Raw genomic sequence first — 23,058 nt, forward strand, 5'->3', positions numbered from 1 at the left:
GCTTGATGAGCCCATTGGGTAACATTTGGCTTTCTCGAAGCTCCTGATTGGGCACCAGCATGCATTTCCAACGAACTGGGTGACAGTCAGGGGGGCCACGCTATAATGAAAGCTTTGAGCTCCGTTAAAATTATTACCTGACAGCGGTGTCAACGGTCTCGAACCCAACTCTTTGTCAGCGTGTTTCGAATGCGCAAAGGCGTGCAATTTCCCCCACGAAAAATCTCGAGTGGTCCCGTGACGCCTGTGCCAGGGCACGTCGATGATGACAACGTGCCTCTGCTGCGGTCAACCAAGATTGCGTCGCCCGCCGCCGTCAGGCATGGCAATATTCTCGGTTCTGTCCCAATTTAGCGATGGAGGGGGACGCATGATGTGTCTGCGATCCGCTTACAAAGGGGCATATCGGAGGTGTGGGGCTATGACATGGAGGTCTCGCGGGACTCGGTGCGGGGAGTGACCCCGATTGACGGGAGTGGTGACACCGTTAAATCGGCTACCCCATGCGGACATCACCCGAACTCGGGGATCGGACTTGTCCGGACATGGTAACATGTCATGCAGTTTGAGATCAATTCACTGCAGATGAGTTTCGAGGAAACCATTGCACTTCAGCAACCTGGCATAATTAGCAATTACCATCATGTAATGGAATGGGTGATCATGGAACGCCGATCGCAACCTCCAAAGCCACAAGGCTTGGTGGTGGTCCAACATCACACAGTTGACGCCCAAAGCCATTTGGTTGCTGCTGCTGCATCAGTCTAAGCCTCAGTTACGCAGTGGATTCGATCAGATGGAGCAACACTTTGTCGATGCTAACCCAGCCCAAATTCACATAATCACGCGGAAGACAAGGGACCAGACCAGTACAGGTGTTTTTTTGTCTTGATTTGTTTTGTATAGCGTTGGCAGCCGGACGTAATCCATTGTTTTGAAGAGAACCCCTTTCCTGCCTTTCAACAAGACAAAGACGAGGTAAACTCCCACGTTCGTTCCTAAATCGTATCGCTTATTTCCCGAGACGCCGTATTCATCGAGTCGCAGACTTGAAGCCTGGACCCAGCACAAAAGTCGAATTCCTCCGTCATGCCAACGCCACCAACCCCGCCCCGGCAGAGCTCAAACTCTAGACCATGCTTCCATTGTTGTTTTCGGGAGACAGTCGTCAGAATTTAAGCCTGGACCTTCTTGTTTCTCTTGGGAATGTCAGTGATGACGAGGGCTGCGGTGTCGTCTGGTCAGTTCCATGCTATCTTCCGGATATAATGCGGCTATTCGTCGAGAAACATACTGGGAGGCAAGCTCTGCTTGAGCTTCTCCGCCTTGTCGGAGTCCTTGAGAACCAAGGTGTAGAGGTGTCTCTGGCAGCGGACCTTGAACTTGATCTGAGACTTGTTCTTCTTGATCCGCGCGGCTGTATCCATAAAAAGTCGAGTCAGTTCCCATCTCTTCATTGCCTTTCTTCTTTCATTTCCTAGTTTTCGAGTCGGTAGGTTACGTACAGGAGGCGTCCGACCGGCGGCAGATCTCGATGAACTAAAAACACAAAATGTCAGTCAAAAATGCTTTTGTCGGTTTTTTTGGATTCGGCCCAAAAAACTGGCCAGGCCATGATTTACCCACCTGCTTGATATCTCCGATTTCCTGAGGCATTTTGACGGCTGTGATGAGTCTCCTGTAAACGGTCTACGGAAGTTCAAAGTCGGGGTTGGAGGGGATTTCTCAAAATTATTCAGTTTGTGTGGGTTTCTCCGAATTGGCTCGCTCTGGGTGGGGCTCCTGCACACTCGACGCCCAAGCCATCGCCAGGGGTCTTCGAGGAGGTCATAGCGCCCCGACTGTGGCTGGGTGACGTGTCCCGCTTTGTGGCGCTAGCTGTCGGTGGCCAAGGTAAGAGCGTTGACGACGACAACACCTGTTCTTATCGAAGGACTTATTTACTTTGGTTCATTTTTCCTGCTAGTTGCCCTCGAGGTTCTTTGCCGGACTTCTTTATCATTATCCAAAAGCCAGAGTTTTCACAACACTGTTTGTCAAGGACTGAGCGTCAGTGTAAGCCAAGATGCCAACGCCACTCGATCGTGCAATGAGATCACGGGTAAGTGTATGCTTTAAGCTTTGGTAACAGTTCACTAACTACATCTCATAGAATGCTTTCCTAGGTAACATATTAAGACCCCGGCAAGGAAGATCGGCTTTCATTAACATATGAACAGCTTTCACAGGTCTGGTGACGGGTGTTGCCGTATGGGCGATCTGGGGAGGAGACATGTTCCCCACAAGCCCAGACCCAACTGGTAATCCAGAGGAATGGTCTAAAGAAGACCTCCGGAGATGGCTCGCCGCTGTATGTTGTGTAGTTGGGAGTACTGTTCTGTCTTCATCGATGCTGACCAGCCAACAGCGAAATCTTCACCCTCAAGACTCAGACACGAGGGAGCAACTGTTGGAGAGGGTTAAAGCAAACATGAGGATTCCAAGGCAGTGAATGGGAGACAGTCCTACTCCTTCATACGTACATAAAGAGAATTGATATTGCATTGAAAGGGACATGGACTTATCTTGTTGTAGGCAACGGCGACATGCTTTTAATTCTTAGCTAAAGAAGATGCCAATGCTCCAACATATTTCATCAAAACTGCTTCCTGGACCCTCAATTCGCGGCTGTCGGCCTCACAGGCAAGAGATATCCCCAGTCATCAATCAAGGTACTAACACAAGATATGGGATAAGTGACAAAGCAAAGAACAATAGCAACCTGGGTGTGTGAGGTTTCATCCAACCAAAACATGCAATCTGGGGTGTTAGCGTTGCAGTAGGGCCATCGGAGGTTTATAGCCAATCAGAGTCCACAATCAGCTATGAGGTAAGCCTAGCTTGGCGGATTACTGACGCTCCTGCAGCAAGGGGCGCATGCGCTACAAGGACAGTTTGTTCTCTGACGGGAACGACAAGGCAGCAAAGGACTTTGTCCATCTTACAACCCCTCAATCCGTCCCTCGATAAATCGTCTCCCGAGTCTGCGACAGCTCTCATTGTCGCAGCCTCTCCGCGACGATGGATATTCTACAGGTATGCACTAAGCGCATTCTTCCCGTTCAATCCTCCCCAGCTAACATGGATCAACTGTAGCGCCTCGCGCGGTTCCTCGACCGTCCGCTATTCCCCTGGAAGAAGCTAATTATCGGGTTCTCTGTTGCCCAATTCCTGTTCGAAGGTGTCCTCGGTATTCGCCAGTATCGTGTCTTGACCAAGACCAAGCCCCCCGCCGTTCTCCAGCATGAAGTCACACAAGAGGTTTTCGACAAGAGCCAGGCCTATGGACGCGCCAAGGCCAAGTTCTCTCTGATCAACGGTCTCTACGGTCAAATCCAAAACTTCGCATTCTACCACTTCGATATTCTCCCCAAGCTCTGGTCATGGTCTGGCAACCTACTCCTTCGCTTCGCACCCACTCGGTTCACCGGCGAAATCTCGCAATCTATCGTGTTCATTCTGGCCTTCATCTTCATCCACCAAGTCGTCTCGCTCCCGTCCAACATCTACCAGACATTTGTTCTGGAGGAGAAGTTTGGATTCAACAAGCAGACCCCGAAGCTCTTCGTCACGGATATGATCAAGTCCAACCTGTTGGCTGTGGTTTTGACTCCTCCCATTCTTGCCGGTTTCCTCGCCATCATTAAGAAGACTGGCAGCCAGTTCTTCTATTACCTCTGGATGTTCGGCGCTGGTCTTCAGGTCTTCATGATTACGATTTACCCCATTGCTATCCTGCCACTGTTCAACAAACTTTCTCCCCTGGAGGAAGGCAAGCTCAAGACCGACGTTGAGGACCTCGCCAAGAAGCTCAAGTTCCCTCTTCACGAACTCCACGTCATCGATGGCAGCAAGCGCAGCGCTCACAGCAACGCCTATTTTTTTGGTCTCCCCTGGAAGAAGCACATTGTTATCTACGACACTCTGATTGAGAAGAGCGAGACCGAGGAGGTCGTTGCTGTTCTCGCCCACGAACTTGGTCACTGGAGCTTGGGCCACACCACCAAGCTGTTTGGTATTTCTCAGGTATGTCTCTCACCTCGTCACTCCTCGCACCACTGTATTAACCCTCCAACCAGGCTCACTTCTTCTACATCTTTGCCCTCTTCTCCGTCTTCGTAAACAACAACTCCCTCTACGCCGATTTTGGCTTCCACGCCCAGCACCCCATCATCGTCGGCTTCCTCCTCTTCAGCGACATCCTCGGCCCCGCCGACAATGTCATCAAGTTCCTCATGAACATCCTCAGCCGCCGCTTCGAGTTCCAAGCCGACGCCTTTGCCAACAATCTTGGGTACAATGCTGAGCTGGCTTCTTCTCTCATTAAGCTGCAGATCCAGAACTTGAGCACCATGGACGCTGATTGGGCTTTTGCCGCCTATCACTTCTCTCATCCTATCCTTTCGGAGAGGTTGAAGGCGTTGAACTGGCAGCCTACGGAGAAGGTGGTTGTTAAGGATACGGTTGGGGAGGAGAAGAAGGAGGACACGGCTGTTACCACTGGGAGGGATGAGCTTTGAGGGGGTGAATAAGAAAATTAGTAGGAAGAGGTGGACGGTAATCCATTATAGAGGATTGATATTTGTGCGTCATGATTCATTGATATTTAAGTAGAAATATGATACAGGAAGAGTGATCTGACGTTTCCGATTCAGTCTGTTCACGAGTTGTGAGCAAAGATGGCAGCATTCTGTAGCACAAAGAGCCAACACCCACCAGCGTTTTTTAACTCAAAAACCCTAACCCTACCTATACCAACCCCCATACAACACCATGACTTACATCCTACACAACCTCCCATTACAAGTAAGTGTTCTGGATAAAGAAGAATTCGAATCAGATAAAAAGAAACCACCCCTCCTGGGAGTCGAACCCAGCGCAACGGAATGAGAATCCGCTATGTTAACCGATACACCAGAGGGGTTGTTGCCCGGTCATGGAGCTGTTTGCTGTTTGTTGGAAGGTGCTGACGGAGGAGATGTTTGTAAGACATGAGGGATGTGTGGAGGAAGGAAGGAGGGAGATGGGGAGGGATTTGGGTAGGAAGAAGGGCAGGAAGGATGGCAGGTGGGCAGGAAGGTGGGCAGGAAGGTGGGCAGGAAGGAAGCAGAAGGGCGGGTAACATGGAACGGGGTCAGGAAGGTGCGGTCCTACTGTAAGATGTCACTCCTGGCGAAGAAGGGAATGGCAGACACAATTGGCAAGAAGTCTGTGATATAAAGCGAAAATGGTATAGGCATCCGGAAGCAACTTCAGTTTCGGGGGATCATCACTCGTTGGTAACATCATCTGATCAACGCCCATCCAAGACCATGATGATTCGTAACAACAAACTTGTCACAGGGCAAAAAATTTTAAGCAAGCACTGACAGGGTGGTAAAGATAGTCCAACTACAAGAAATACTACGGATATAGGTACAGCTGCCCAGCGTCTCGAATAAGTTCTCTTATCTAGCCCCAGATACCAGTACATAGTTTGTGTGATTTTACACCAATTTGTTACTTACAGTATGTCTTATTTCCTTGCCTCATAATCCAAGATGGTCAACATCTTACAGTCATTTCCACTCGAAAGCTGGTCCGTACCTCCATCGTCAGCCTTGCCCCCTATACTTCATCTTGACCCATCTCCATATACGCATTCTACCCTCCTCCGAATCGTCAACATGTTTTGCCAGCACTGCCTCCCACCACTCGCGCGTAAGCTGCGCATCAGTCCCGGCCAGAGCCGCAACCCGATACGCTACCCAAACAATGTCAAAAGCGAGCCGCATCTTCATTTTGGTGTCATAATCTGCAACCTCCGGGATTTTGATCCAGTCGATATCGGTGTGAGAAAAAGCTTCCCTAATGGTGGGTGATTCAACTCGACGCCTTGTCTTGGTTTGACTAAGCATTTGCGGCGGTTAACAATATCTTCTCTGGTCATCTCTCACAGCAGTGGACTATCTTCGAGAGAGAAATAGCTCGTGTTGATCCAATGAAGCTGGAGCTGGGTTTCCGAACCCTCCTTGTCGAATGCCTTGCTGTCAGGATTAAGATATTTGAGGCCGAAGCGGGCGTGCCTCCATAGTCTTTTGACAGTGAGACCCAGGCAGATCTGATTCCAGCTTTCATTGTCGATAAATTTCTCTTTGACTTCCGATGAGCCAGAAGGGCGAAAAAGATTCTTGCTGGAGTTGATGTCGATGGCGGAATCAAAGAGCAAAGGCCATGCTTGCTCCAAGCACTGGAGAAATTCCTTGGTCTTCCCAAGGTCACGGTTGACTAGAGGAGAAATGATGTGACCGATCTCAGTGCGATACATCTCTGATACCGTCCCCTTAATTAGACACGGGTTTTCGGTGCTGCTACGGGGCGGATGATCCGTCTCATAGTCCTCGAGAGCTTCTAGTCCTTCAAAAGCTAGAGGCAGCATTGACTGTTAGTGACTGTATGTTAATACTGTTTCTACTCCACCTCAACCTACACATTCGGATCAAGGGCCTGATTTCCCGTAGTCGCCACACCATTTAAGTACCTCCTCATCTGACATTGTCTCTTTCGCCAACTTGTTCAGCGTAGCCAGTGGGGTGACGGCCAGCATAGCAGCAAACGCCTCGTCATCGAGCTTCATCGGCTCGGCGCAAAAGAGAGAGAGCCGGGCTTAAACCTCTTTAACCAGGTTGTATCGCTCATCCAGTTCTTGGACTGAGAAAACATCTTCACCTCATGGAGGGTTTGCGGCTGAAAGCAGCCGAAAAAGCCGTTTTACATCGAAGAACGTGGTGTCAGGGGGGGAGAGCTGAGGTTTGAAATCCACTTGAGCGCCTTGCAGTTCGAATATATCTTCTACTATGCGTAGTAAAGGGACGTCGACATCAACCAGCTTGATATTTGGCCGGGTGTAGGGTTTGATGACTTCTTCAATGAACCATTCCTCATCGGCTCAGCAACCCCAGAGCCAGTCGACATCCTCTTCGCTGGTTTGGGGCTCAACAGTCGCCATGTTGAATTCCTTTTCTTGAATACCGGGGTTGCGAGCTGATGCTAGGAAGAGGTTTGAAGGTTGAGTAATGGTCGGCAGGTTGTGCTTTTGAAGTGATGAAGTTGGGGAAGGTGTGAGTCAGTCAGTTTGAAAATCAAATCAAGAGGGCAATCGCCGGAGGTCAGGGAAGGAACTGCTTGCTGCAGTCATGGCCATTCGGCAGGAGCAGGTGCCTGATGAAAATAAACGGCAGGAGCAAACTGATCTCCGGCCGTGTTGAGCTGCCTTTCAAACCTAATGACTGCCGATATTTCTTTGGGCCCGTCGTTATCACCACCGTTTTCAATTCAGTACTGCAAGCAACTATTCAGTACTGCAAACAACTATTATGAGACTTTGAACAATGTATCCATGTCGAATCAACTGTCATTTCAGCTCCTCTAAATATCCCATCGTCTTTCATAGTTCGCCTGACCAACCCCTACAACACCCTCACGAAGCATAAAGAATTACAGAGTTCATCGCACACGGCAATTTGATGATCAACATATAATATGTCACTCTTCCTGATATGCAAACGTTGTGGTAGGGCTTTTTCGATATCTAATTGGACAAGACAGACGTGTTGGCGATGCATACCAATCATCCACATCTTGATCCAATACGACAAACTAACCGATCTATTCTCCTGCCTCAAACGGCACAGCAAACCTATCCTATTGTATTTACATCACCTGGCAGAAGATTCCCTATTCAGGAACAACATCCAGATCTCACCTTACACGCGAGATGAACAAGCAGTCCATGTTGTGTTTGTCTGTTGTATCTACCGTATTAAGAGGCGATTGACCTGAGCCTTGCGAGAGGAAAAAGAGAAAAAAAGGCAAAATCTCGCTGGCCAACTCCGTAGAGGTGGCCAGCTACGAAACCCCCGGTAGGGTTTTCTTCGTAACGGGGGGACGGTTGAAGGGGGGGTCGAATTCCTTGAAGGCAATCTCGAAAGACAGAGCCTCGCTGAGGAATCGAATTCAGGTGTCCACGGAGCCTTGTTTCCAAGGAGCATTGTTCGTTGCCTGATCCGGGCTGCCTACGTCTTACCCGCTGAACCATTTGACCATTCCAGTTACCAAATGAGTGCGTAGGCAGTTGTTGGAAGTTGGTTGCGAGAGGTGGTTTGTAAACCATAATCTGGACAGTCCATCCTGTCAGCGAGAGTTGCTCTGCTTACTCTCGCAGCAACCGCCACCATGTCTACCGAACAGTCTCGCAACTCGTCGCACTCATTGAGTGCTCGTAATCTCCATCTTGCACCCGTTACTGATTCTTCTTTTCCCAGCGCAGCTAAAACACCATCAATTTCCGCACTCCCCCCACCGTGCTCTTCCCAACCATTTCCCACCACATTCAACCCTTCTCTGGTATTCCCGATCCCTCCTCCGGATAATTTACCTCACAACCACAATATTTCTAATCTCCTTTACAGCCGGCCTGCTGACCACCTCCCTCTCGATCGCCCAAAACCTCCTCTCCTAGCCACTATCAATCAGCCCCCTCCTTCTCCCCTCCGCTATTTTGTCCATCACCAGCCCCCGAATTATATTCTTATCTAGACTCTTTCTCTTCTCGCTCACATCGCTGGAAAGAGACTGTCAAGGTCATTTAACGACTTGGTAATAGCGAAAGCAGTGCAGGGAGTAGCGATGGGAATGGAGGTGGTGGATCCAGGTTAGAATTATTGGGTGGCGGCTTTTCCGGCGCAGATATTTACATCCTGTGAGTCCATTGTTGAGTCTTGATAAGACAAAGATGCTGACATTGGCCGACCCTATTTTTCGTCTGAGCTTGATTGTCATCTCACAACAGTTTGACTTGGAGAGACTTGGGCCGGAGATGGAAAGCGTTGGCTGGCGGTTCATTCATCACAGCGGCGCAACTGGGGACATCGATCGAAATGATGGCGGTCATCACACCAGCAGTAGGTGGTGAGCAACACCAGATTACCCCTATTAAAAGCCGGAGCTACGCTCCCCAAGACTACACCCAACCAGTAGTTCTCCCCCTTTGAGCACGAAGTCCTCAACGAGACTATTACTATAAGCTAATAGGAGAGTGTCATGTCGAGGGTCTGATGTATTATAACACTTCACGGATAAGGAGGTTAAAGGATGGGATTATACGCTTGGTGTAGCACGGGATGGTGTTTTTGCGCTGGTCAACCTCTCCATGCGTACAAGATTTACATGGTTCCTGATAGCATGAGCAATATGCTGTACCTCTCTTACATATCCGCTGTCACTCCACAGTACATTCTATCTTAGTGGAGGCTGGAAGGGCGCTGGTGTTCAAAAAAACGATGATGCCTGCTGGGAGAGTGGGGGACAAGCAAAATATCAAGCTTTTGATTTCGTCCAGGCTCGAACTGGAGACCTTCAGTGTGTTAGACTGACGTGATAACCAACTACACCACGAAACCTCGTACTTTGATGCTGCCAATGTGAGAAAATAGTGTATACATAGGTAAAACTAAACTCGATGTTGGAGGTTACCAAGATCCTTCAGTTTTGAGCCACGGAGCCCCTGAAGCCCTGAATCCCAATTCCCACAACCTGCGAAACAGTAACACAATAAAGCTACGCGCAGAACTATTTGCATTGCTGTCTAGCTTATCCCAGTGGCCTCACTAGGTTTAAGGACACATAAATTTATCGTTGCATCCTAGGGCGTTTTTATTATATGACTAGGTAAATTATCATCCCGCCTACAGAACCTTTCCGCGGTTGTTTGGTGAAATAGTTCCCTTGCCAGCGGTGCCTCAAATCTCGTTATGTCCACCAAGACCCTTTCTACCCCAGCGAAGTCGAGCTGAACGGCACACGAATCCCAGAATTCTGCCCAATCCTGGAAATGATCCAAGCACTCGTGTGCTTCGTGATCAAGCAACAAATGCAAGGCCTTGTATCCAGCTAGCTGCCTAAGCATCCCTGCGAAACGCATACTTCCAAAGCCCTCTAGGAGGCTCCGGAAGACCAGACTGTTCCTCCCACAGCTCATCTCCCCTCACCAACCGCTCAACCTTCTCCTTCAACTGATCCTCAAACACCCTCGACCTCTCCTCCTCCCAAAATGGGTCCTCAATCGAGTAAGTGTGTTTGCTTGGTTCGACCAAGTTGGCGCAAAACCTGGCCAAAACCGTGTCAGAGGAGGAGTTCGGCTGACCCCAGAGTCGAAGGGGTGTGATGATACGATGGTATGCTTCTATAATGGCGCGGCCCTGCTCCGCCGTCATGTCAACCCGGTCGTCCGGCGCGCCCCAGTCGCTCACATCGGCCATCACTACGCGGAGCGTCAGCCCGCGCAGGTTGAGCTTGTCTTTGGCCCAATCGACGGTAGCGAGCCAGTCCTTCTGTGCGGGCGAGTCGTCCTGAGGCCAGACTTCCCAGTTATACGGTGGGAAGACTACTTCGAGAGAGCGGAACATGTCGAGGCAACCCTGGGGAACGACGTCGCGGAGAAACTCGCTCACTGCGAAGCGATCGAACGGGTACTGGCGAGGCGACAGCTCCTCGTGGTTTGGCACGTCCGATGGGGAGGAGGAGTCGTAGTCGTGCACGACGAAGCGGTTCTGTGAGAAGAAAACCACCTGGGCGTCGAGGTAGAGGGTGCGGCAGATGAGAAACAAGTCGGTTGGGGCCGCCCAGCACCGGCAAGAATCCGAAGCGGCGGAATGCTGAAGACGGCAGAAGCAACCAATGGTCCAGCATTCGACGAACTGGCATCCGTTGTGTACTTCAGGAGGGCACGATGCGCCGTACTCGCACCCGACGCGGCACAAGGAATATTTCCTGGATGTTCGACCTTGCCTACTCCATGTGACCTCGTTCCACGGGGTAACGAGGTCAGTATACTCGAGTATGCGGAGACGAAGCTCTTGTGGAAGCTTGAGCAAGTGACTGGCTAATGGCGCCGTCGAAGAGGACAGGCACGGCTTAGTGAGCGCATCGGGTGCCGTCTGGGTGATGCCACGAGCGTGTTTGACGGCGGCATCGGCAATCTGTTGAAGCTGGCTGTTTGTCTTCCGGCAGAGTCGAACGTGGCAGTTGGCCAATGGCGATAGGAGCTTTAGGGGCGCCACTGCCAGTTGAGCTGCCTCGACATCGTCTTCCTGAACGTCACAAACGAGCTTTATTTCCAGAGCTCGGGGGTTGACATGAGCCGACATGTAGGTAGCCGCGTCCGTCCACTCGGCAAGCATATCCTTCGTAGATGAGACCGAAAGAGTGGCCGGGGCTTGATGCAGGTCGCCATGGGCGTGGGAGCAGTAGGTCTGGCCATCGTAAGGGTATACACGTAGCAAATGGCAGCAGTATGAGTGGTTGCCGTCTTCAGGTTGATGGCACGAAGCCTCATTCAGAATGACCCTGAGTGAGGTTAAAGACGCCAAGGACCGGGATGTAAGAGATCTCAAAGGCGCAAGGGAGTGAGGGCTGGTATAGCGGATGATGAACCTGTTCCTCGAGTACAGCAAAGTAGATGCTTCATGGTAGATGATTTTGCAGGAAATCAATAAGCCAAAGAATTCTGTTTCCTGGCCGTTCAACCTGAAAAAGTGCGGGTGATAGTCTGCCAAACCAACCCATTCATAGATCTGACGGCGTATGTCAGGAGACAGTCGCAAAAACGGGGGAGTGCACTCCATGCTGTGATAATATTGGTGTTGGTTGGTATGCGAAAGCGGTCCGGTGTAGGCTCAGGTAAGGGACGGTCAGAATATGAAGAAAGGGAGGTGTTGGGAGGAAAGTGTACCTAGCCTAGCTGGCGCAGGCGGCAAAGAGTTGTCATTGGTTTTGGGTTGACAGGGGTCTACAGTTGAGCCACTCATGGCAGTGTTAAAGGTGGGGCAAGGTACGGTAGCGACTACTGAGCCAGTAAGCAACCTCATGTGCCGCAAGTGTGGACCTATGTCTTTCGCCCGTATTGCGGAATCCGGGCATCGTGTTCAGGGTCGGTGTGCCGCGACGTCAACGCCAACGTCACGGTGGGATGCGATGGATACGTTGAGTTTCATCAACGTCTACAAATAGACATATCGGGATTCAGCGACCGCATGGTGTGTAACATACGCCCTAGTAACACTGCTTGCTAGATTCAGCCCCAGACCTGCTCGGCCAACTCAAGCACCGCACAAAGGCAGGACAATATCTCACATCGTCTGGCTACCGCTATCGATTCGTAATCTAGGTGCTGTATTAGATACTCTCGTGATGGGACGGCCTGATGGCCACTTCCATGTCTGCGGCAATGGCCTTACGCCGCCATCTAACCCGTTCGTTATGAGCTAGTGTTTGAGGTGTCGAGGTCTAAAAACAACTACCAAGGTCTATCATGAAGGTATTCCCAACTCAAGTACCGCGTTCAGCAGTATAAGAACTCAAGAGGCAGACTGCATATCACAGCTTCTATCCTCATCACTACTCACTCAACACAGCATCTTCTTTGTCAATCCCTCTCTCATCATCATTCTCGCTAGCCGAGAATCAACGATCTTCGTCAACAGGTTCTCATTATCATTTTCCGCTCCCATCGCTAGACGAGAAGCCATCACCCTCAGTCTCTAAACACTACATTTTTCCATCAATAACCCCACCCCCCTTTTCTTCAATATGGCCAACTCGATGACCAGACACGACAGCGGCAACAACGCCACCTGGACCAAGACCATCGTCTCCAAGACGGACTACCGCGACATCATGTGGACCGACCTCCTCGAGATCGCCGAAGACCACTGGAAGTGGGTCCAGGCCCAACCCGGCGCCTACACCCGCGGGGAGTCCTGCCTCGTCGCCGCCCTCTTCCTCCCCTCCACCAAAGGCGGCGTCATCTTCTTGTCTACCATCCCCCGGGGGAGCAAGCACACGGAGATGATGAACGGCGCCCGCGCCGCCCCCGCCTGGTTCCACGCCACTACGGGGGGCACCAACCGCAACACCAACCTGCAGCTCCATGCCGAGGATGGCGCCGAGTTCCTCTTCGAGACATCACCGTACTCCAGGGGCATCGTCAGCAGGAACCTCCAGTACGTCACCCCGGATCGCGACAACGCGCACAGCCGCATGAAGCTGGCCGTCTGGGGTCGCCATAGGACCTCGCCTGCCCAAGGCGAGAGCATCGCGCTGTGCACGGTTGGCGAGAAGCAGCCCAAGTGCCCGGCTGTGGCGCGGGCGCTGAATATTGCCTACTGCGACCGGTACAAGGTTCGGTTTGAGCAGCAGCACAGATAAGCAGCTTGTTATCCTCCTACCTTGGCAGTGGTAATGGCTTAACGAAGCAGTGGCGAGAAATGGGTGGCAGTCTTTGGAGTTGGGCGGTAGCATTTTGTTTTTGCTTCTTTGAATTTGGGATAGACGGGATGGTAGTATGGTTCTGGATACGAGTCTGGTAGTGGTGGGATTATGATGGCTGGCACCATACAAGTTGCGCTAACTAGATTACTGGATACTCTTGAATATTTGGATAGATATCTGCATATCAGGGGCGCTCTTAGGCCCTCTTCCAACTTTCACTAGACTGTTGTGCAACACCACGTTTCTGGATTTAGTGACTGAGATGAGCCCTCGCTTTTGATACTAGAACGTACCTCTCAGTTCTTATTTTGCTTCAGGCACAGTACAAGGAGTCCGTACACTGTGAACATACTTCTTTATTTCTTAACTTTCATATTATCAAACATATCGGGAGATTCCTAAAGGCCTTAGAAACAAGTCACACAAGTATTAGTGACAGAGTGAGAGACAGATAAAAGAAAAGAAAAGGGAAAAAGGTGAAGAGAAAGAGAGAAAAAGAGAGAAAAAAAGAGAGAAAAAAAAGAGAGAAAAAAAGAAAAAGGAAAAGAACATCACCCTCAAACAGAAACAATGCATCATCAAAACTCCTCACAAATAGACATCTGCCGAAAGGCCTATTTCAAAGTTTGAACCACGCTTCAGAGAACTTTTCATTTCCGATAAAATCTTTGTGTCTCGCTATATGTGCAATGGGTGCTATCATGACTTTTGCCCTACTAGACTCTTTTCCCTACCCACTTGACCACACGACCATATGCTGAAACAATATCTCGGTGAAGTCAAAGCAAGAAGTCTATGAGATCAAAGATATTGCGACCTGTATTTCAAGACATCCATTCTCAACCTGGTCTGGCGATGGAGTTTGCAAAGTGCATATGCGTGTGGATAGGTATATAGATAAGATACCTTACGGAAAGAGGTTTTCTAGCAGGTAAAATTATGCAAGTATGCAAATAGTTTGTAAAAATATACTATGCTTAGTTCCCGCCCACAGCACAAAAATATCCACCTCCTCTCACTCCCACTTAAACAGGCGGCACCCTCCCCCCCTCACAAACCCCCGTATCTGTATAACAAGCCGTAAACAACCTATCGCTCGCCTCCCCAATCCAAACCGTATACTTCTTCCCCCCAACCCCCGGCACAACCCAGTTCTGCAGCTCCGTGTCCCACACGCTCAAGTCCTTCCTCGTCAGCTCAACCGTCACCGTCTCCTCCTCCCCCGGAGCCAAAACCCTCGTCTTCTCAAAGTCCCTCAGCTGCACAACAGGCGTATCATACGGGATCCCCTCAGGATACTGAACATAAGCCTGCACCGAAGCCCGTCCCGAGAACGTATCCCCAGTGTTCTTGACCGTAACTGGGACACGGAAAGCAATATCCCAAAGCGCAGGGTTACCCCCCTCCCCGCCACCGGCTGCGGGACCGGGCTTCTGGGCGGTGCTGTACCCAGCGGGATAGTTATACTTCTTCACCCCGGCGATACCAACAGCGTAGGCGTTATCCGCGTCGTTCTTGTTGAGCCAGGAGTAGAGGTACCGCCAGATCCTGTTGAACCCTTCCGGCCAGTACGCCTCCGAGGCGGGGGGGATTTCGGTCGAGTACACCGGCGTTGAGCCCTTGGGCGCACGGGCAGGAGGAACCAGAGACAGTGGAGTGACAGACTCGATGGTGGCATCAAACGAGAAGTTGGTGTAGCTGAGACCGTGGCCAAAAGCAAAGCGGGGCCTGATCTTCTCCTTGTTGAGCCAGCGGTAGTCAATGTACAGGCCCTCGCTGTACGTGTCCTGGACCTGACCAAAGGCAAAGCCACGGAGGTTGGCGATGCTGTCGGGGAAGTCGTTGGCGCGCTTGGTGATGGAGTAGGGAAGGTGACCGCTGGGGGAGACATCGCCAAAGAGAATGTTGGCCAATGACTCGCCCGCTTCTTGACCGGGAAGGTGCTGAAACAGGACGCCCTTGACGCGAGGGTTGTCGATCCAGGATTCGAGATCGAGAGGGCCGACGGTTTGAGCTACCACAATAACGTTGTTGTACTTCTCGGCAGTCTTTCTGACCAGCTCGTCACCGTTATGCCACGCAGCCAGCTTGGCACTGTTGCGATCACCGTTGTTGCCCTCAACAGTGAACGAGTTCTCTCCAGCATCGGAGGTGATGAACACGATGGCAACGTCATCGGGCGACGGTGTAGGGTGGAACCAAGGGAAGCCGTCGGTGTTGAAGAACTTGACGTCGGGAACCCGCTTCCTGATAGCCGAGATCGGGTCATCCAAGTAAGGATAATCGGCAACACCAGAACCCCAGCCCATGCCAAGTGTTCCTTTGTTGCAGGCGCGGTTCATGCAAGCGTTGGGCCCATCGGGGTTGACCTGGGCAGCAGTACCGAAGACATGGAGAGACTGCGAAGTCGTCAGGGGAAGGAAGCTCCCATTGTTCTTGAGAAGGGTGATGGCATCCTGGGCGACCTCTCTGGCGATCAAATAATGATCAGCCTGAACATTGACAAACCAGTTCACCTGACCCTTGGGGGAGAAGAGAGCTGCAGGATAAAGCAGACCGTCACGGTCACGGGTGTTTGACGAGAAGTTAGGCCTTGGGTGGTCCCTATCCTGACCGAACTTGTACCATGTCGCGACGATTCTGGTGACCATGTCGTTCAGTCTGTCAAGAGGCACAGACCCGTTGAGAACCGATCTGCTGAGCTCATAGTGCCAGTTGCTGAAACCAAATAGGGGAATGTTGGTGTCACCTGGCATGTTCATGTCGAGACCTGCCAACGCGGAGTCGACTCCGGAGATGTGGGACAGCCAGTCAGACATGACGAAGCCCTGGAATCCAAGCTCATCTTTCAAAATACCGTTGATGAGATAGCTGTGCTGAGAGCAAGCAGACCCATTTACAGCATTGTAAGCTGTCATTGCCGACCCAACACCGGCATGGACGGATTCGGCAAAGGGCCACAGGTAGAGCTCGTGCAGAGTCCGATCATCTGCTGGGAGTCAGCCTTTTAGTCCGTCAAAGAGCAAGAGTCCACTCACCAATATTGGCGCTATATCCAGGCTGGAAGGGGTTGTACATTCTATACATCTCCTGCTCGTTGCCGATCAGATGCTTGATAGTAGCAATGATGCCTTGTTCTTGAACGCCCTTGATCGTCAGGGCAGCAGCCTTGGCTTGAAGAACTGGGTCAGATCCAAAGCCCTCCCAGTTGCGGCCACCCAAAGGCTTCCGCCCAAGAGGGCCTACGGAAGGACCCAGATAGACATTTGTGCCCTTGCCGCGATGCTCTTCACCAATAGCAACACCACGAGCATAAATCAGCTTCTTGTCAAACGTTGCACCAGTGGTGATGCCAGCAGGGAACGCAGTGACGTTGTCAGCCGACGACACACCCAACGCAGAGTCCTGAAGACACATGCGCGGGAACCCCAATCTTTCTGCGCTTCCAGTATTTCCTACGCATGGACTAGCATATCATGTGTTAGTCAAAATCAGAAAAACGTCTCATTAGGGTGGTGGCACTGACCCTATTCACATGTCAGTCAGTCTCCTGTGCTTTTATATAAGCCATGTCTGGTTAATAACTCACCCATAAAGATGCCAATGCCTGAGGTGATGTTGGTCTTTTCAGCCAAGGTCATCTGCGAGACCAAGGCTTCGGCCTTGCTGTAAGCCTCTTCCCACGAAGCGACCCATCCTCCATGAGGCGCTGGATAGTATGGGGCAGCGACGAATCCAGGCGGAACAGGATCTCGAGGCGTCACGACGCTGGCGGCAAGAGAGGTGGAGGCGAAGGCACCCAAGACTAATGAGCGGTATGCCATGTTGAGTATCTGCGCCGGTGAAGCTCTCGCGACGGGATATCGAGCACAGACGGCGCACGTATTCCAAGCTCCGGGTTCTGGGACCTGAACCTAGGAGGCTTGAACCGAAACGACAGATGCAAGCTTGCGGGGTTGGCAAAACAGAGCAAGCTGGCCGGCGCGCCTCCCGACCTGGTGGTTATTAATGCACTTCATGTCTCGGACGACTCCTCTTTGACGTTACCTTCCCCAAGGTCAGTCGTCCAAGATGGGGGTATTGGGCGCCACAAACACATGGCACCCAAGGAAACATTCTGTAGCATGGTGGAGGCTGAACCAAATAACGATGGTCAATACAAGCGGGCATAAACCGCTTTGAGATTACGGTGTAACCGTCTTTCTCTCGATCAGGGAATCGTCGACGCGTTGGAGCGCTCTCATTCGTCCGCGTAGCCATCGCGACCCAGAGATCAGCCTCATAGGAGCAGCCAGCAGCAGGCATCACATTGATGATCACATCCTTCTCGAGGCCTGCATAATCGGTTCCTGAACATCCCTCTTTGCTGAAATATTGTCTTGGGCACTCATTTTCCACCCTCACCGGCATTGTAGGGTAACGTCAGGCTAGCTGAACTGGAGCAAGACTGAGGCGGGGAACCTTGCCCGGCCCGCCGTCCTGCGGGAGTGACGTCGTCAAAAGGCCCGTTAAAGGCGGGAGAGTCGCATCCCCAGATCAGGTGGTTGCCATCTGCAGGTCCAACAAGGCAGGTTTGGGGAAGAGCCCCGGCCAGAAACTCCAGGTGGGTGATCAGATCATAAGCATGTGCTTCTTTTTGATATGCTCCCGCGTATATGACCATGTCCAATGGTCCGCGTATCGTGGGGGACCAAGGTGAGCCAGAGACGATTCAGATTGTTCGGATGGTGCGCGATGCAACGTCGAGGCGGATTAATCCGTCGAGCGAGTGAATTATCCCGAAGCAGTCGGCTGTGGTAAGCGATGCTTGGCCAGGTAGGTCTGTGTGTCTGAGGGTCCGCATGACTTGGTCTGTTTTCTTTGGGATGTTTTGGCGTGGTTTGGGGTGAAGATGTGTGAAGATGCTCCCAAGAACACGGGGCGCAGAATGGCAGGTGTTCTTCCTGTCCTTTTCTCTGCAAGCGATGTCTTCGGCAGGGTCTTGGCTCTTGCCGGAAACTTTTCTAGAAGATGGAACTATTCCTCACAGGAACTCGTAAAACAAGAGCCAACAACTCTCGCTGCATCTCCTTCTCTTGTCTTTGTTTTGGCAGTTGTCTTTTGGAAAGCACCTCGTCGTCTGTTATCGCCTCGCCGGAGTCGCCAACCATCCCATGTAACGCAAGACGGACGGTCTGTGCGGCAACAAGGCCTGGGCTCAGCGAGCCGTCGCCGTTTAAGCGCCCTATCGGTTCCTGAATATCTTCAGTGCGCACGGTCGCCATGACGCTATTCAGGGCATGAAACCACACGGGGAGCATGGCGCAGCCCGCATATCGCGTGCAGGTGGACGCGGGTACGCAGAAATTAATTTGTTCTTCAACCATTCTTCTTGCCTTCCAGTTCCTTGGCGATTTCCATTCCCGCGGCCAGTCCTCAATGCTAACCTGGGTCGCAGCGTAACATGTTCCCGATCATGGCTCATTCGTGGTTCACGGCATCTCGCCTGTTTTCCTCCATGATCGCCGTCGAATATTGCTTCATGGAACATGTGTATGGATATTCTGGAGAAAACTATCAGTACTATCGATTACAAATCCTCTTGTTCTCCGCTTGCCATATCGTGATTTGGTAGGGGGCTCACCTGGATGGGAAGTTCCACGGTTCAAACGGCCATCTCCCCACCACCGATTCTAGCCTGTAGCCGGCGTTGCCCTCCCTTTTCGGTGAGCACGGCGGGGCAGAGAGACGGATATTGATCACCACCGTTCCTGAACTTATCGCTAGTCTTACTCGGCTATCTTGTGCTTATTCTAACCCCCTTGCGTGATGCGAACCCTTGTGGGGGGCAATGAGACATCCCCCCCTTCTCAGGATGTATTCCCCCTGCCCAGGAGGGCTGGCATTGTTGTTGTATGAATAGTATATAACAGCAGGGCGCATCGTGGTATTACCCCAGATATTCGTCCCAACCATCCCAGGCCTCTGTCTCTCTTTTGTATTCTTGGCCCTATCAACCTTCCTTTAGATTCCAAGCATCATGAAGGCCTCCCTGTTTACCAGCCTATCCGTGGCTGCCCTTGCCCTTGCGGTGCCCCAGAAGCGGAGTGAGTCAATCATGCATCCACACATACAATTCAGTGAGCTGTCCTGACCAACTCCTGATAGGTGTTCCCACCGCTGCTGAGCTGGCTAGGTTCAAAGTCTTTGCCGAGTATCAGGCTGCTGCGTTTTGCATGACCGAGGGCCAGCCTGCCGGCACCCAGGTCGCCTGTCTTGAGGGCCAGTGCAACACCCTGACATCGCGCAACGTTACCGTCCACTCACCTTCCTTCACCGGCACCATCTTGGATACTCGAGGCTTTGTCTCTGTTGACCCCGTAGCCAAGGAGATTGTCTTGACCTTCAGGGGCACCGTTTCCATCAGAAACTGGGTGGCAGAGTACGTCTTATCCACTTGTCTCTGTGTACCAACATCAGATCATCTAACACCCAAGCAGTTTCATCTTTGTCCAAGTCCCTTGCGACTACGCCTTTGGCTGCCTCGTCCACACCGGCTTCCTCGCCTCCTGGGCCGAAGTCAAGAGCCGTGCCATGGCCGCCGTCACCGCCGCCAGACAGGCCCACCCGACCTTCAAGGTCACCGTCACCGGTTACTCCCTCGGCGCCGCCGTCGGCACCATCGCCGCTGCCGACATCCGCAGGAGCCTCAAGATCCCCGTTGATCTCATCACCTTTGGCTCTCCCCGCGTGGGAAACAATGCGTTTGCCAAGTTCGTCACTGCTGGGGCTGGTAGCGAGTACCGCCTCACCCACGCCAACGACCCGATTGCCCGTCTCCCGCCCATCATCTTCAACTACAGACACACCAGCCCTGAGTACTGGTTTGATGAGGGAGCCGATGGTGTTGTGACTCTCGATGAGGTCCAGGTTTGCGAGGGGCATGCCAACATCCAGTGCAATGGTGGGACGGGAGACTTCAACATGGATGTGCATGGCTGGTATTTCCAGAGGTTCACCGGCTGTGCGCCCACGGAACAGCCTTTCAAGGCCCGTAGCACGCCCATCAGTGATGCGGAGCTTGCGAAGATTGTGAACGAGTGGGTGAAGGAGGACAAGGTGTTGGCCAAGAACTTGGAGCTGAGTGGTGAGGCGTAAATATCTGGTGGCGAGGGAGTGCGTGTATAATACCCTATGGTCTTGGATATGAATCATGATAATATTGGAAGATTTGCAGTCTCGGGGAACTGAACCGGGTCCTTGGGTCTGGGTGCCATGTTTCATGCTGTGTGACGATGGATGGTTTAATGTGGGGTGATCAAATATGTGGTGGTCCGTCTCGGGATATCTATGCCAGCCATATATCTTGAAACTCCGAATCATCCTCCATCGCCTCGCCGTCCATTATACTGTAAACGTAAGCTGCCCCAACCATATGATGCACAACATCTCCTCCCTTCCGCGTCACAGGCCTGATAACGAACGGCACATGCGCACCGGGGAATATCACAACTTGGTCACCAACCTGGACGTCTTGCAGCGTGGTCCCCGGCCTTCCCGTGCTGTCAACAAACGAACGCTGTCTTTGGACCTTGCAAGCACCGAGATACATGAATAGGTCATTGGGTAGCTCTGTTTTTTCCTCGTCATATACATCGGACCAAGACTGTTTCTTGCCTGTCAATGTCAAGGTTTCAAACCCGGCGAGAAATACTTCTCCCCAAAGGCCATCGTCCGCTCGGGCCGTCCCGTCCACGTCAGAGTCGAGAACGGGAACCCGCCAGACGTTCTCAAGAGTCGAGGTTAGGAATTCCGAGTTACCTGCGAGAGAAGCTCGGTACGTCTCGAGCATATCAATGAGTTCAAACAGCCATTTTGTCACAACTGCGTACCACTCTGCCGAATACTTCTGGACGGTCATGTCCACCAAGGTCTTCCCAACGTTGACAACTCGGCCAACTATCCGCCCGGGAAGAGAAATGCGCGGCTCCCCATACGAAGCCTGACCGATTTCGGATCTTGCTGACCATTCCTCCCAACTCGTCCCCTTGGTGGCGTGATATAGGTTGTTTATAGGATGCCGGTCCTCGACTTTGACTGCAAGGGCGGTGCGGAACTCAGATGTCCGGTCAACGACCCATGATGGGATCGCAACAGGGTGATGCTTGACGCTGAACAGCCTTTGGTAGCTGCTTAAAATGTTTGGGCCGTACTTCATTAGCAAGACCTTGCTCACGTCGAAAGACACTCTTTCCATGGTGTTGGTGCTTGAGTAATCAACCGGGATTTTGCAGCGATCCTCAGGTTGCACCATCCCCAGGATGCCGTATATCATGTCCCTTTCGTCGGTAGCGTCAACCGTGTTGGACTGGAAGGTCACCTCCAGAGCCTCGAAAAGGGAAAGTCCGGCCTCTCCTACGCCTCGTTCCTGGGCATTGATCAGGCTGGCCTCGTAATTCGTACTCGCCGCCTCGAGATGGCCAAAGATCCCGATGATGATGTCCACGGCTTTGGCCAGGTTAGAATATTTGTCGTCCCCGATGCGCAGTACTCGGTGCGACACCGCCAGCAAGACAGACCAGATGTCTTTGACGTCTTCCCAGAGCACGAATTCATTCCCACAGAGAACCATCGCGGCCTTGGCGAGCACAACCTCCTGAACGACCCACACGCGATGCCACCACGGCCGGTCGAAGAATAATCTCCACAGAGCTTCAAAGTCGAGTCGACCATCTTCATCACCACCACTGTCGGCGAGATCGACCACCTCCTCTCCCAAGCGGGCCATTCGCTCCTCGAACTGGAGGTCCTCCCGGTCAGTGATGGTCTCAATATTGATGTACCCTTCATCGGTCGAGTCCCGGTACATAGCCGCCAGTGTCCTGATTGTCTGGAACGCACCCCCGTCCGGCTCGGGCCCGAGCCAGATCAGCACATTCTTTGCAAGAGAGTACACCAAGTTCATGAGCCGAACCTGCACGGCCTTTTCGTCGTTGTTGGACTGGTTGATGCAGATGGCGTCGATCCATATCCGCGCGCTCATCTGGGAGGCGTGAAGCTGGGTGAGGGCCGTGAAGAGGTTTTTGGTGACTTGGAAAACATGACCGTCGAGGATGATGGGCCGGGTGTCATTTGCGTCGCCCCAAACGTAGGAGAGGGCATTGTAGACCGGTGTAGGTTCGGCATCGAGGAACGCGTGGCTCAAGCTGAGGTTTATGGAGGGTGAGTCGTCTAGATTCTCATGGCTAAGGGGTGGGTTGACAAAGTTGAAAGTGAGAAGGCGAATCTCGCGTCGGTCGTGGTCGAGGGGCGTATAGGAAAACATGTTCATTGACAAGTTAGCGAATTGTTCTGAAGGGTATTTCTCATGATTCGCATGACATTACACAAGGCTTCTTTTTGGCTTCAAGAGGGGTTTCATGACGTATACCTATTGTTTAGGCTATTGTACTACTTGGCATTCATCAGCCATCTCATAGCTAAACCGGTGCTTGAATGCTTGTCTTGGGGATAGTCCTCACGCACCAATTACAACCGTTCAAAATCACCAACAACACCCCTTTTTGTAGTCTTCAGCACCAAAAAAGCATCGCGATACTTCCAATTGGATGGCAGCAGATAGAAAAGGTGAAAAAAGAGCCAAAAACATACAACACCAGGGATTCCCCAGTGGTCACCCACCTGAGTACTGGTCTGGCCCTTGGCAGCTTATCTAGGGGAGAGCGGACGGGA

At 51.9% G+C, this 23,058-nt stretch overlaps 9 protein-coding genes and 2 non-coding genes across 11 annotated transcripts; 6 read left to right on the plus strand and 5 right to left on the minus strand.

Annotated features, from left to right (window-relative positions):
- Positions 1-153: 153 nt before the first annotated feature.
- QC762_209300 (uncharacterized protein) lies at positions 154-2,491 on the plus strand (the record flags this gene model as incomplete). Its single annotated transcript, XM_062887835.1, has 4 exons — positions 154-2,101; positions 2,153-2,165; positions 2,220-2,350; positions 2,408-2,491. The coding sequence occupies exons 1-4, from the start codon at positions 2,066-2,068 to the stop codon at positions 2,489-2,491; spliced, it is 264 nt and encodes an 87-aa protein (XP_062746004.1). The 5' UTR covers positions 154-2,065.
- On the minus strand, positions 666-1,768 carry RPL38 (60S ribosomal protein L38). Its single transcript, XM_062887834.1, has 4 exons — positions 1,627-1,768; positions 1,506-1,539; positions 1,295-1,417; positions 666-1,225 (listed from the first exon to the last, which is right to left on the minus strand). Exons 1-4 carry the CDS (start codon positions 1,654-1,656, stop codon positions 1,176-1,178), a joined length of 237 nt encoding a protein of 78 aa, XP_062746005.1. The 5' UTR covers positions 1,657-1,768; the 3' UTR covers positions 666-1,175.
- Positions 2,492-3,060: 569 nt separating the features above from the next.
- On the plus strand, positions 3,061-4,973 carry STE24 (zinc metalloprotease; the record flags this gene model as incomplete). Its single annotated transcript, XM_062887836.1, has 3 exons — positions 3,061-3,075; positions 3,136-4,065; positions 4,119-4,973. The coding sequence occupies 3 exons, from the start codon at positions 3,061-3,063 to the stop codon at positions 4,557-4,559; spliced, it is 1,386 nt and encodes a 461-aa protein (XP_062746006.1). The 3' UTR covers positions 4,560-4,973.
- QC762_0041710 lies at positions 4,892-4,963 on the plus strand. Its single transcript has one exon. It is a non-coding gene; the product is annotated as a tRNA-Glu (tRNA).
- Positions 4,974-5,971: 998 nt separating the features above from the next.
- On the minus strand, positions 5,972-6,655 carry QC762_209315 (uncharacterized protein; the record flags this gene model as incomplete). Its single annotated transcript, XM_062887837.1, has 2 exons — positions 5,972-6,460; positions 6,560-6,655. 2 exons carry the CDS (start codon positions 6,653-6,655, stop codon positions 5,972-5,974), a joined length of 585 nt encoding a protein of 194 aa, XP_062746007.1.
- A 2,750-nt stretch (positions 6,656-9,405) lies between these two features.
- QC762_0041730 lies at positions 9,406-9,479 on the plus strand. The gene has a single exon. It is a non-coding gene; the product is annotated as a tRNA-Val (tRNA).
- Positions 9,480-9,977: 498 nt separating this feature from the next.
- Positions 9,978-11,702, minus strand: QC762_209320 (uncharacterized protein; the record flags this gene model as incomplete). Its single annotated transcript, XM_062887838.1, has 1 exon — positions 9,978-11,702. The coding sequence occupies one exon, from the start codon at positions 11,700-11,702 to the stop codon at positions 9,978-9,980; it is 1,725 nt and encodes a 574-aa protein (XP_062746008.1).
- A 964-nt stretch (positions 11,703-12,666) lies between these two features.
- Positions 12,667-13,284, plus strand: QC762_209325 (uncharacterized protein; the record flags this gene model as incomplete). Its single annotated transcript, XM_062887839.1, has 1 exon — positions 12,667-13,284. One exon carries the CDS (start codon positions 12,667-12,669, stop codon positions 13,282-13,284), a length of 618 nt encoding a protein of 205 aa, XP_062746009.1.
- Positions 13,285-14,226: 942 nt separating this feature from the next.
- Positions 14,227-17,171, minus strand: QC762_209330 (uncharacterized protein; the record flags this gene model as incomplete). Its single annotated transcript, XM_062887840.1, has 3 exons — positions 14,227-16,336; positions 16,386-16,784; positions 16,937-17,171. 3 exons carry the CDS (start codon positions 17,169-17,171, stop codon positions 14,373-14,375), a joined length of 2,598 nt encoding a protein of 865 aa, XP_062746010.1. The 3' UTR covers positions 14,227-14,372.
- Positions 17,172-17,706: 535 nt separating this feature from the next.
- On the plus strand, positions 17,707-20,573 carry QC762_209340 (uncharacterized protein). The gene is made up of 3 exons (XM_062887841.1): positions 17,707-19,433; positions 19,495-19,768; positions 19,827-20,573. Exons 1-3 carry the CDS (start codon positions 19,367-19,369, stop codon positions 20,482-20,484), a joined length of 999 nt encoding a protein of 332 aa, XP_062746011.1. The 5' UTR covers positions 17,707-19,366; the 3' UTR covers positions 20,485-20,573.
- Positions 20,574-20,674: 101 nt separating this feature from the next.
- QC762_209350 (uncharacterized protein) lies at positions 20,675-22,934 on the minus strand (the record flags this gene model as incomplete). The annotated part of the gene is made up of 3 exons (XM_062887842.1): positions 22,852-22,934; positions 22,755-22,776; positions 20,675-22,651 (listed from the first exon to the last, which is right to left on the minus strand). Exon 3 carries the CDS (start codon positions 22,649-22,651, stop codon positions 20,675-20,677), a length of 1,977 nt encoding a protein of 658 aa, XP_062746012.1. The 5' UTR covers positions 22,755-22,776; positions 22,852-22,934.
- Positions 22,935-23,058: the final 124 nt, after the last annotated feature.

The sequence above is a fragment of the Podospora pseudocomata genome (assembly GCF_035222375.1).
Source record: "Podospora pseudocomata strain CBS 415.72m chromosome 2 map unlocalized CBS415.72m_2.2, whole genome shotgun sequence".
Classification (NCBI taxonomy): domain Eukaryota; kingdom Fungi; phylum Ascomycota; class Sordariomycetes; order Sordariales; family Podosporaceae; genus Podospora; species Podospora pseudocomata.